The following is a 13916-nucleotide window of genomic DNA, read 5'->3' as shown; positions in this document are numbered from 1 at the left end:
CACTCCATTTCTAATAGAAATCATTTTAGTTTAAAAATCTAATTTTAAATAGAAGACTGAAATTAAAGAAAAAATGAATAAAAATAAAACATTCAGCTATGTATAAACAAAAAAAATCAGTTGTTTGAGCCAGAGAAACGCTTCTTGAGACCACTGGTTCAAAACCCTGAATACGAGTCTTTGACCCAGACTGGGGGAGCTCTGAAGAATACGTAAGTATATGAAATCCATGTAACGTGTCAAATCATATGTCACAGATTTCCTGTCTCTCCTCCCTTTGCACTGCAAATGCCCAAGGAGAAAAGTGACTAAGTAAGTGTATTACGGTCTTAAAAACTTCCTGGTATGTGGTAATCCCTCCCTCTATTTTCCGGCTTTGCCCACTTGTGTCATTTTAGATTGCAGCCTAAGAAAGTTTTTGTAACATTTGCTTCTGCCAACTTTTGCACAGTGTTCCCTTATCCTGACTGGAGCTTTGATTCAGTACCAATGAACATTAACACCGTCCTCTATTCCTTTTTATAGATTGCTTCCTAAGTCTCACTTGTGCAGTTAGACAAGCAGAAGAGCAAGAATGGGGTCAGCAATAAAACACGATTACTGTCCTTTGGCACAGAAAGTGGAGCAAGACTTGGGTCTTCAGTTTAGCAGCTCAGAACACCAACCCTAGGCACTGGCATCTGAGAGGTGGAGCGCAGTAACTGCCCCATCATCGCTTACATGCTCCACCTGCAGAGTTATAAACCACAGCGATGTGCGTTCAGAGACCACTGGGGATGTGGTTTTGGCTGCTGAGGGTCACGTGCTGTTCAGTATGCCTACAAGTACCACCAGGCTATGAATGCACACTCCGCAGCGGCTTCCTGCCACTTAGAACTGAACTGCTTCTCCTCTTCCAGCTCCCCATTCCAACACATCTGCTCATTCTTCTGCAATCTGCACACTCCACGTAGAGAAGTAACTGACTCAGGGATACTAACAGTAATAGCTCTAATGTCAGTGTAGCAAGTACAGGCCTTCTCTGCAATTATTCCAATCACTGCGTTTAGTTCCCTGCCCCTTTTCTCAATCCTTGTGTCATAGTATCAGACTCGAATAATAACATGAATTAGCATGATGACAGATTTTTATGTTCTATTGTATCTTGAGGGTCAACAGTCATTATTACATTCTTAACTAAGAAGCATTAACCCACGAAAAGATAAGAGTCTACCAACAGGGCTGTGAGGTGGAGAAATATCTGTAGTTATACAACTGCTGCTGTAAATGATTACTACTCCCCACTCTAAAATGCAATACACCTTCTGCCTTTTGAACAGAACAGGAGGCTGCCACGCAGGAATGGGAATTTAGACATTGCCTTGGGACTCTTAGTGGCTGAGGCACTACTCAGTTGTCACAATGATCCTGAGAGACTCCAAGCACACCTGTTACAAGGCAATGCACCCAAATGACTCTCTCAAAAAGGAGCACTGACAATTGGCAGAGTACATCACTGGCAGGGTTCATCCAGCACTCCCAGTGCCACCTCCCTGGAGGGGTTTGGAGATTCTCCTTCTTCCCTCTAAATGGTACCAACTTTGTCCTACGTTTGTTTTAGAAGTGTAATGATGGGGAAGGGGGGATTCAAACTAGAGATTAGTGATTAGTGGCTTCTGGTGGGAACAACAGAAAGAAAATTAATGCTGTGCTGGGGGAAAGAAAAGCCATGAAATGCTTCAGCTCCCTAGATACAGCAGAAGCCTTCAGCATTTCAACTTTTACTGTACCAGTGTATTTACACTGTCTCCTCTTTGGACAAACGACACTGGGAACACATTGGCAACTTAAATGGCAAGTGGTAGATGGTAAAGCTCTACTGTCAGTCAGTGTCATTTGGTTATTTTTAACTTGTTCACACTGGTGGTGTGGTATTAGACACTTCTTCCCATGGCACATAGTTCTGATCATACAAAACGGGAAGGTGAAAGCAGACCTGACTCTCCTTTCATTCACATGCTGTGCAGTTGGTGTAGTCAGTGACATTACAAGGTTTTAGGACACATTTCCTAGAAATATGAAGGGGGATCTCATAATACCATGAAAAGACTGGACGTTATAACTGAACAAGAACATTCAGCTGGGCATGGATTTGCTGCAGAGGAGAGGAGCAATTTAGCTCTTCTCCCTCCATTAGCATTAGCAGCAACATGAAGTTGTGCAGCTCTCACAACCACAGGTCTGGATCCAGTTTTGCTTGTTCAATAAGTAGAAATCAGTCTCACTAATACACACACCCAAATAATGGATTTTGTGAAGCTTTTTACCAAAATAAGCAATTTACCTCCTTCTCTTTGAACTATGTGGTACAGATGAACCATTTGCAGGATACACTCCAGATCCTGATCCTGGTAGCCTTTTGCATGCATGTCTTCCACGGAGTCTGGATAGATGACCTGATCACGTAGCGTTCCAATGGACATGTAGGGCCTGCGAAACAACACAGAGAAACTGGTGAGCCAGAGCTGGCTCCAGGTGAGTGCATCTTGCTGACAATCTATGAGCACAGTATAATGCTTTAAGCACCGTGTTGCTAAAATTGGATTTATCTGTGAGTACATCGTGGGTGAATGTTTTTCTAAACTTACCTTAGGGACAACTTTGTGTTTACATAACAGCTGATTACAACATAGCAACATGGGTATTATTACCACGAAAACAAAATGACAGAATAAACATCTACCTCAGAGCCCTTTTTGAAGGTTTCTACTTGCAATCAGAAGCTTCTTCTGAACCTCCACATTCCCTGACCTGGTAATTTCATCTGCCTTACTAAGATAAGCTGTCTCCACTTCGGAGCCAGAGCCCTCAGTCACAGCCCAGTCCCTGGGCCATGAGCAGTTTGCGCATTGTCATGGGCTGTGCACAGCCCAGGCCCTAAAAATTCTAGTCTCTAAACAAAGTCATACTGAAGAACAGTTTTACAGCAATTTAGATGATACCGGGCCATCCAGGTTAGGATAGCAAAGGGACCCTCAGACACCAGCTGCCTCCCACCCATGTATGACACCACTTGGTGAGCCTCGCTCCCAGGCCAACAAAGCACATGCAGGACCTCTGACACAGCATTTTTTTTTTAGTTTTAGTTATTTCCTAATTAGCGAGGAAAAGAAATACACAAATGCCAACAGTAAGTGTGAAGATAGCCCCATCTACTTCAAGTGATCCAAATCCAGCTTCAGTCTGCAAAGGCCAGGCCTGTTAGCACAAAATGTAAAGGCCCCATGTTGGTAATTCCCGTTTTGAACCGCCCCATCCAGTCACAAACATGGTCAGTGACTGTGGCACCATGTTGGACCATGTCACCATGTATCAACCATGTCAGTGCAGTGAGACAGACTTCTTACGAACTTACTAGAAGTCCCAGAGCTGGTTTTACTGAAGCAGCTGAGATACTTTAGGCCAAAATTTGGGCTAGCCTAGGGAACTCTAATGCCTCCTGACAAAACGTTGGTTTATGTACTCTGATGGATCATTTTAGCAATCAGACCAAGGATTGCTGGCCCTGGCAGCAAGATGAGGTGGCGCAGCAGAGGATTGCCCTTGCAGCTTTTATCAGCCACCAGAGCACTGAAAAGCAGCGGGCTGGAAGTCATGGCCCAGTGGACTGGAGGAAGACCGCTCTGCAATGAGCTGCACAGGCTGCTCCGTCAGCCCTGAAGGAAAGGGCTCATATGTCCACAGTCCTGGGAAGTCACCTGAGCTCCATGTGCAGATAGGAACTAGCTTGTATAGTGGTTAGCCAGAGCACATAAAGAGTCTGAGACACAGGTATCCGACCATCTCTTTTCCTGGTGCGTTCCAAGGATTTCTTGTGAAGGACGTCCTGTTTTGAAAGCTAGAAACAGCCCAGCTTCCAAGGAATGATCTGTAGGATTTTGAGTTAAGAGGGGAAGGTCAGAGCTGAAGAACAGTCAGGCTTAAGACCCCATCCTGCTTTTGGTACCAGGAGTTAAACTAATTCCCTCTAGGTACATCTGCCAAAATACCACTCGTCTTACTAAAGCTGTGGTGCCAGGGCATGACGACACAGAGGAGGAGACTGGGCCAGCAATGAGGAGTCTTTCAGGCAGCTTGCTCTTGCCACAGAGAACGGAGATAGTTGTTTGTGCTGCAGACACAGCCTGTACCCACCTGTAGTCATGCTGCTTCCACCACCAGCTGGCTGATGGTGGGAAGAGCAGGGAATCTGAACTGCTCACAAACATCTGGTCATGTCCCTGCTGCGGGCAGGATGGAGCAAAACCAGAACCACAAGTCAGATACAAGCTCTGGTGCTCCTCTTTGCTCTGTCTGTTCTGCTTCGTGCTTATTGGGCTGCTGTACGAACACCAACACCAAGAACAGTGAACCATTCCTATTAATGGAGCCATTGCAAGACCTTAACTATAAACATTATGTAATTTCATGAAGTAACGATACAATACTTTTCCACAGTGTTCTCAGAAACAAAAAAAAAGTCTTTACTTATTGCACAGAATTACAGAATCATTATTGTATGTAGAAATATGCATATGTAGAAATCACTTCATTTGCTCCAGACTGCTGCCGTCTCTGGGACAGAAGACAGCAACTCCACCTTGGCTCAGAAAAGTTTAGATGAAGGATGTACAAAAGGTTTTGTAATTTACATGAAGCTGCAGGTGAGAGCAAGGAGGACAGAGTTACCTGTCATATAATTTGTCTGGGGATTAACACCTTACCCTGGCGAAGTATGATCCTGTAATGACTAGCAGCTGAGATTTAACCTACAGCACAAGCAGGAAGGCAGCGCTCAGAAGCACCACACTAGGACGCTTGCTCCCATGCTGTTTCTTGAGTCACCAGCACCGCTTCCTGGTACAACTGGATTTTCCTTGTGGCCTCCCATCTAAACGCACCAGTACTACCAAGATCACTTCTCCCCACCTAGTCTGTAAAACCGAAAGAAAAGCCCAGCCTGCAGTGGAATAGCGAAATCCATCAATTACTAACTGAGAGAGGAAAAATGGTTTGTGGCTACGGGTCTGTCCCTGGAAGTGGGAGAGCAAGTTCTGCTTCCCCCATCTCAGAGGGAGCCACTCACATCCCTGAGGGCACACTTCACCTTGCTTGGCATCTAGTTCAGGGCTCCAACTCTTGACAACAAAGAGAGGCAGCTCTGTGGTTGATTTATCCCATTTATTTTAGAGTGGGGATGAATTTCATCCTGGGGTTGTCTTTCTCCCTCAGAGGGGAGGCAGTGCCCAGACAACTAGTTTAGGTAACTAACTTCTGAGGGTCTACTCAGATGAGGTTCATCTCATACCAAACCTGATTTCCCTACCCGTAACTTGAAGACAATAACCTCCTTACCTACCCATGGATGCCACAAAGACAAACACGCTAAAGCCTGTTAAAAGTCAGATGTTCTTATAATTGAGTTTACATGTGTTTGATAGCTACACGTTAGGTAGCATGAAGTACAAGAAACTGGATACAGAAGGAGTGAAGTCTTGTCTTTGCTGGTAAGCTTCTTGTTAAAATAATGTTTTCATTAAATTTTTAGCAGTTCAAACAACAAAACCAGTCTTTTTGTCCTGAAGTTCTCCTCCAGTTTAATCATTGTTCATAATTGATTTCTTATGGAGTCTTCCCTTTCAGACAGTGTCTGGGTATCCATCTCAAAGAAAGCATTCTTTAGACTCCAAAAGGAACTTCTGTGCTGTGTGGGGTCATGTCTTTGACAGTAACAGCTCTGCAATTGCTATCTTTCTTTGCTCTCTGACAAGAGAACTGGTTTTGAGAGAGGATTTAAGCCCAGTAATTCTTTTTTAGAACTTTGGTGTCAAAAGTTCAGAAAGCTGAGAAAATGTACTGATTTTTTTCCTGGTTTTCTGGAATTTCAAGGTATTTATTGGAAGATGCAATTCTAGATCCTACAAACGGACCTTCTTCAGCCAGTTTGATGGTTTTATTGCATCAAAAGTACCAGTTTGGTGCACTTCAATTCCTAGTAACGAGCTCTCATTCCCAAGGTTTAGGAATTCTCCCTTGGAGCACAGGCTTGAGAGAAAGATAATACCAACACATACTACAATCTGAAGCCTGTGGTGGGGACGATTCCCCAGTGCCCCCCTCTTAACACCTGACATTGTGTATGACACTGGCAAAATACTAGAGAAATCTCATAGGGAGGATGGGGAGGTGGAATGAAACAGATTGGAGTACACAGCAGGCACCTGTCTTTCCAAACAGAGGACTAACATGTAGGAGATGTTAAGCAACACCAATTCAAAGGAAGGGTAGATTAACACTGCATGTTGTAAACAGGCAGTACTATTATCTATTAATTCATTGATGGCTTGGAAGAGCAGGCAGCTTCACTCTTTTGGGTATCAAGTTAAGGAAGATGTCTTGCTTTGATGCCAATTTTTTTTCCAAAATCAGAACAAGCCGTATCCACATGAAACATTTACAAATACTTCCTGAATGTATTCAAACGTATTGTGGTCTTCTACACAATCTAAACTGTACTGACAAAACTGCTAACCTGTTCTGACATCTATAATACTTTAAAGAATTATAGTAACTAATCAATATACACTTTGAAAGTCTATAAAGCAATCTGAATGCGTCAGAGACTTAGTTATAAGCACCCTGAAACAAATAAGGGACTGAAAATACATCTCAATTAAGTGGCTGGCGTTAGAAGTTAAGGGATTAGTCCAATGTAAGTGCCCAAGGAACTGCTTCCAGGTACAGTCTGATGATCTTATCTTCCTTGGCATAGACTGTGATTAACATTTTCTCCATGGAAGGTGAAGTCTAAAAACATGAGGCTTGTGATTCTGGAACCCATCTCCATGCCACTGAATCAAGACCTAACTTGCCATTTTTGCCAAGTATGTTTGCAGTTATTACTGCACTGTTATTCTCACAGATGGGCAAAGTTATGTTACAAAAGCTTTATCCTCTAGAAAACAATGTGTAATACAACTATAAATTCTTGGCTGACCTACCTTTTAAGTTTGTGTCTCTGTGTGACAAGGTCCCTCCTTAACATACCCAAGGAAGAGAGAGAAAGGGAAACACTACTCCTGAGATTCTCCATTTCAGCTTGGATTTTCCAAGCAGATTGGGATGGTTTCAGAGTGCAGAATGACAGCTTTGACATCTAAAGTAAAACGTATTCCAAATGTAGGCATTCCTATTCAAGAAGATTACACTGAAGCCCAAGCTCCAGCCATGGAGACGTCTTCCTAGGAAACCTGAAAGATCACAGTGAGCCTGTGTTTGCACTGAAGGATCTTCGACACAGAAAAGTGTAAGGGCACACTTCGACACAGAAAGTGTAAGGGCACAGTACACATCTACGGATATGTCCAAATGAGCTCTAAATCCCCAGAAGGTCCACTACAGCAGGGACAGTGAAAGAAACAGTTTTAAGTCCAACACAAACCACAGTGGCTACTAGAGATGCAAAATGAGGGGGTGTATATCAAGCTAACAGTCAACAAACCTCTTCCAAGAACTGGGTTCAGGCTAAGTTCTCACTTTAGTTTGCAGGGAATCATTTTCCCATTTTTCTAGGCTAGCATCCAGGCTAAAGAGGAGTCAAAGAGAGGGCACCTTCTCATCTTCCCAATGAAGCAAGGAGATTGTTTCTAAGAGGCAGCAATCATGTGTCCAAAGATAAAATTATTGGAAAGAGCCTAATTATATACTATAATGGTCAGAGGCCACAACTGGAAAGAGGGAGACTTTAGTACCAATCCCCATGAGAAACATCATCTATGTTGTTCCTTTTGTGTTCAGTGCTCTTTAATATAAAATGCAGTAACTGTCCTACTCCTTCAGTAGCACTGTAAAAGCATATTAAAGGGGGTTCTAACCTTATTTAGGTGCCTGCTCTCAGGAGAAGGCTCGTTATAGATAAAGGGGTTTAATGTTTAGCTCTCAGCTCGGCACCTAAATGTCCTAAGAGGCAGGAGTTCATACGTTCATCTTCAGAGATTCCTATGGTTTAACTCTAGGTGGCTCTCTGCATCTACCACATAGGTTTCCTGGATAATCCTCCTGAAGCCCTAAATCTCTGACTGCCTAGGGAATCCACCTGTATTTAAAACTTCCCTTCACCCTTCTGGTGCCAAGATCCTAATTTTTAGGTGCTGTAATACCTCAGCTGGAATCACCTTAGCAGAACTCCAGCTCTTGCCATGCCCCTGGTATAAGTTAATAGTAAAAACTCCACATTTTCAAGGGCAGCAAAGCTTGATCAGTGGTGATGCTCAAGAAATTCCAGGTTCCACTAAGGAAAGTGATCCAGGTTCTTTGATGACATTAATGAAATAAGCAGCAAAGAGGCAATGACAGCGTCACCACTACTACTTTGAGAAATGAATGTTTTACAGTTGTCTTGTATCCATTACTTTCTCTCACGCAGAAGGTGGTATCACTAAAGAGTTAATATAGAGAGAATAAATAATATAATATTTACCAAATATTCAAAAAGGAACAGCCTCAGTTTATTGCACTGTGTCTAGTTTAAGGGATTTTAGGGCCAGCTAAAGTTTCAGCAACCCTTCCAAAGACATAAATAATTGATCTCTCTGCAATATACTCTGCACTGAACTTTCCTCTCCACTCACACAGAACTAACGTGAACATCCTCTAAATATTTCAAATAGATCAGTTACCGGAGTGGAATGTAACCAGCCTATAGCCATTAACATAGTTTATGGAAAATGAAGTGCTCCGAATTAAAGACTGAATTTTCAACACAATTAGGATCAAAAAAATCACACTAGTCACTTTGTGGCTTTCTCTGATAAGAAGCCACGTATACATCTTCAAGAAAATAATCTGGGAGAAAATAATAAACAGAAAGATAAAGGAAGCCTCTAACTTAAAGCATTATTCATGCTCAGGTATCATCCCATCTGATGATTTACTTATTCACCTTAGATCACTTACAATATAACTAGAACTGATCAGATGACATAAAAGTTTATGGTGAACAACTCACGAATTTATCTTCCTGTTCAGTTTGTTTCTTCTAATAGTCAGAACAGACAGAACACAAGAACATGTGTATAATTAAAAACAAAGCCCTGACAATTTGTACAAAATACAAGCAGATATGCAGTCTGAGATAATTATACCTCCTGCAATGAATCAAATCAACCAGCCTGAGAAAGGAAGGAAAAAAATCCCCTTTCCTTAAACACTCCATTTTAGCAGGCCTAGTCTTTTCATACCTTTGGCAGTCCTGATGATAAAAGGATCAACCGGATGCGTGATCAGGAAGATCAATAAATTGAAGAAAGAACATTAAGCTCTGGACAAGAGCCTGGCCTGCCAGTCCCACCAGGCATACCCTACCTAAGGGATGTTTCTGACCTTTATCACAGCAGTGTAGCACAACGAGCAAGGCAGTTTCCCTCTTTTACAAAGATCCCAGACTATTCAGGGTTTCGCGGACCACCAGTGACACCTTACTTCAGGGAGAAGAGCAAGTGTAGACACTGAGGCAGCAATAGGAGAGGCTGCTTTTGCTCTGGGTTTCTACAATCCTTAGTTGCCCATGACTTTGCTCTCTAATCCTCTGTGCAACACTTTTGCTTTACACAGGGCAGAAAGTGACAGCACATTAACACAGAGACACACCATGTATGTGGACATACAGAAAGTTCAAAACCCATTATAGCCACTTTGTAGCATTTTATAGGTACCTTAAGTAGCCACATGGGAGCTGTAGCAATGTTTAGCAGAAACTAAAATCGATAGGGCATAATTAATGCAAAACTACAGGCAGATGAACAAGCCTGGAAAAGCCTTCCCTGTCTGGGAAGATGTGCTTCCATCTATGCTAGGCTAGTGCACACATCTGAACTGCAGAAGGAAACCCACCTGCTACATCCTCCCAAGAGGCCATGATATAAAGCCTCGAGAACAAAGAACTGCAAATCCAGTGTTCTGAGGACTGCTCAGCATTATTTGCAGAAAAGACTCATCTCACCTAAAAGTTACTCATCCAAGTCTCAGTTAGGCATCCTAGGCTCTCCCTGTAGTCAGTGGAGCCCTATAATGAACTGGTACCTCCAGCAGGTCTTGTGTGTCTCAGAAGCTTGTCCTAAGACAAGCAGATGCAGCAGACTGAACCAGAGGACTGTTGTGCCTTGAGGAGTTAGTGACAGCTGACGTGGGCGGGCACCATCTTGGGCTGTGCTGCAGATATAACTTGGCCTTCAGGCCTGTGCTGCACTGCACTTATCACTTGGCCCCAGCACAAACTTTGCTGGCTAATCATAAAAAGGAGCCTGGAGGCAGCTCCTACTTGGCACCGGCAATTACGCCACCTGCATGTCCTTGTCTTTATCTTGAAGCAAAGCAGCACGTTATCATGCCAACCTCCCTTTGCTTGACAGTAGAAATGATAAATGGAATTGCTTACTTTTAAGAAAGCCCTATCAGAACTCCAGAGACCATTAATGCCAACGAACCTTAGCAGGGATGGGATCAGGGCCGTATGTGACTAGAGGTCCATTTGATGCTGCAGAACTCTGGGCTCCAAGCACCCAGAAGGACATGGTGGTCACTGAGATGATGAGGAAATCGGAGCTTCTCATGTATGGGAAAAGCTGAGAGAGCGGGGACTGGTCAGCCTAGAGAAGAGAAGCCTTGCACATGTCATCAATATCCATAAATACCTGAAGGGAAGGTGTAAAGAAGACAGAGCCAGGCTCTTTTCAGTGGTGCCCAGTGACAGAACATGAGGCCATGGGCACAAACTGAACACAGGAGGTGCTGCCTGAACACCAGGAGCACTTCTGTGCTGTGTGGGTGACCAAACACTGACACAGGTTGCCCAGAGAGGTGGTGGAGTCTCCTCCTCAGAGATATTGAAAAGCCAGCTGGACGTGGTCCTGGGCAACCTGATGGCCCTGCTTGAGCAGGGGTGCGGATGAGATGACCTCAGGAGGTCCATTCCAACCTCAACCATTCTGTGTTTCCGTGATTATCTATGCTATCAACTTATTCATTCTCATCTCCAATAAAAGGAATTTTAATTAATGCCTAACAGAGTTTGAATGCCTTTCATACTGGGATCAACAACCAACACCTTCAGTGGCGCGCTGCAATAGTGAATCATCCTTTGGAGGCAGTCATTATAAAGCTCACACAAGCACGTCTAAATTTTGCCTAAGTGAACTTAGACAAGTTCTACCTTCGGTGTACGAGTTAACTGCTCTTTGTTTTACCTTGTTGGGGTGGGGGGGTTGAACACTTGTACACAAAAACAGCTCATGCTCTTCCCTCTGGCAAGTGGGTAGTTCCTAGTGAAGTCCGCATTGTTTCCAAGAGAATGTAGAACAGAATCACCACGCTGCATAAAACTTATATTCACCTCGGACACCATGGTGAACTGAGGAGGGATGAAAATGTGACATCCTCAGCCTGCAAGCAGGCAAACACAGGACCAGACCCCTAAGATCGGTGTCTGAACGAGCAGATCACAGAGAGGCCAGGAGAGGGCTGAAGGTCCAGGTCACACTGAAACTGGGACAAAGTTGTGAAGCCCAGGCAAAAGCCAGAGCCTACAGTGCATGGGAAGGAGTGCCACCTTCTCCTCAAGAGAGAGGTGCTGTCTACGTCAACTATGCGGACACTTAAGAGCACAGGACTCTGTAATGAGAGTTTTTGATTGAGTGCTAAAGTAACAAGGAGAGGACAGGCCTTCTTCCTAGTGGAGAGGATACAGTTGTTAGTAGGGCTTTCAGCTGTCCCCCACCCCAAAGGTCAGCATCTTTTCGTACCAAGCTTTTTATATTAAGAAAGGTTGGGTAGATCATTTTGCCCCGTGCTTCCCAGTTGCATGCTGCCAAGTCGCCTCTCATAATTTGATAGCATCAGGCATTGGAAGCATGCTTTGTGATATTCCTAGGTAAAATACTATTGAAATACTAAACATTTTTCATTCTGTTCATCTATCAAAGATCCCTTATTGAACAGCTGCAATGTAGGGCATTAAGCTGGAGGGAACTGGCCAAGCTGGACACAGTAATGGCACTCCTCTGAAGGAACTAGTCAGTTTAAATGCAACCACCAGATTACTTCCTAGCATACAAGTTCATCCCTACCACTCCTATGTTACACAGCGAGCTCAGGTAACCTGTAAGTGACTTTTCCCACGGAAGTGCTGTTAAAACTACATTTTAAAAGAAAGTGAGCTTTTTATCCTAGCAAAATGAACCTAGCACAGGTTGCTTTGTTGGATAGAGCCTATAAATATCAGCCACGTACTTAGTTATAATCTGTTTTGTGACTTCATATTTATAAAATGTTTGTCATGCTTAACGTGACAATGTTCTTAAAAAAAAAATTGAAACCTCATTTTCCCAGCTTTTAAATGAAGTCCTGTAAACAGTCCAGCAGATAGATGGATGCCTGGTAAGTGTTACAAGCAACATGTAATTACTGGTGCTGGATGTCAACTTCGAATATTCCAAATCCTATCAAAAGAAGGAGGTAGAGGCTGGAGGTATTGCAAGCTCATGCTGGAAAGAACACGGTGTCCAAAACACACTCTGAAAAACAGAGCAGGTGATTGCCAGAGATCCTTTTGGAAATATTCCTGCAAATAGTTGTACACACAGACAAAAATTTAGTTCTGTAACATTGAGGAAGACACTTCAAAAGAATGTAAATGGAGGAAGTTCTGCAGATTAGTGACACTCACTCTTGTGCAGGAGCCAAAATAAGATTTATGTGGTTAATACTGAAGCAAGACTCAAAATAGGAGGGATGTTGCTCTGACTACAAGAATGGATTTCACCTTTAGGTTGCATACACGTCATGGTATTTAATCAGCCTTGCAGCTGACAGCACTTTACATTAAACCTTTGTGTACTTGTCACTTAGGAGAAACGCAATGAGTTACTGAACGGATCTTAATCCACTGAATGTTTGATTTCTTTCATGGATCACAAATAAAAGGAACTTGGCTTGCACTCAGATTCAAGTGATCACATTGTGCATTGTGTGAGCCACCTCCACGCATCTGGAGAAGGAAGCCTCTGCGTCCAACTATACAAAAGGTGGCAGTAATAGAACCCGCTTCAACTGAAAAGACCGCCAGTAGATAAGAGGTGATACTGAAATTTCTGTAAAAAAACAAGTCTGGACTTCCCTCCTGATTCAAACCTGCCTTCATTTGTACAAAGTGTGGTGCTGGCTTCCGTGCTGCAGACAACTGCCCACCAGGAAATGGGCTGGTCCCCATATGGAATAGAAGTTTAGTACAGATCAACACATCTTGATTCCTCACCCACGTTCAGTCCTTTTGGAACCTCCCAGAGGCACAGCTTGCCCCAGACAACGCCCCCGTCTGAAGGGACTGAGGCAGCAAAACCCCAGAGCATGTTGAAGTCCTTCACAAACATCAGTTTAGCTGTGGCCTCTAAGCCAGATGTTGGATTTATGCAAACACATTTTAAATCTAAACTGTAAACCCCAATGCAACAAGCTGACTAAAGCCTTCAGTCTGGGATTTCTACCACTCTTTGCCTAATAAAAGAAAAGGCTCGTAAGCTGTGCTTTAATTAGCTAACTCTGTGTCTGGCCAGTAAGGAAGGCACCTTGCGTGGCTTGTGGCTTGAGAGGGAGTAGCAGTTAATCCCTAAAGCCATTTTCCACCTCTGACTATTAGCATAGGTGAGTCTTGTTCACAATGTGCTATGAAGAGGTACTGTCATTACTGATATCCCTGCAGTCAGTCAGAATAGAGCAAACTAAAAACCTTCAAGCTTTACAGCTGTGAGTGAGCCTTCAGTGGAAACAGAGAGGTCTCCTAGTGATCCTGCCAGGCAAAGCTTCAGCTAACCTCCAGGCAGCAAGGCAAGAACTTTTCTGTTCTA

The 13916-nt window shown here is 43.4% G+C and overlaps 1 protein-coding gene across 1 annotated transcript in view; it reads right to left on the bottom strand.

Annotated features, from left to right (window-relative positions):
* The window catches only part of ABCD2 (ATP binding cassette subfamily D member 2), a 49168-nt gene that overhangs the window by 12763 nt on the left and 22489 nt on the right, over positions 1 to 13916 (bottom strand). The window contains exon 7 of the mRNA XM_080577501.1: positions 2324 to 2469. Coding sequence (XP_080433627.1) covers positions 2324 to 2469 — 146 coding nt within the window. The remainder of the gene's footprint in view (positions 1 to 2323; positions 2470 to 13916) is intronic.

Source organism: Anser brachyrhynchus (assembly GCF_964034855.1).
Source record: "Anser brachyrhynchus genome assembly, chromosome: 1".
Lineage (NCBI taxonomy): Eukaryota > Metazoa > Chordata > Aves > Anseriformes > Anatidae > Anser > Anser brachyrhynchus.
This window is presented reverse-complemented; position numbering and strand designations above follow the sequence as displayed.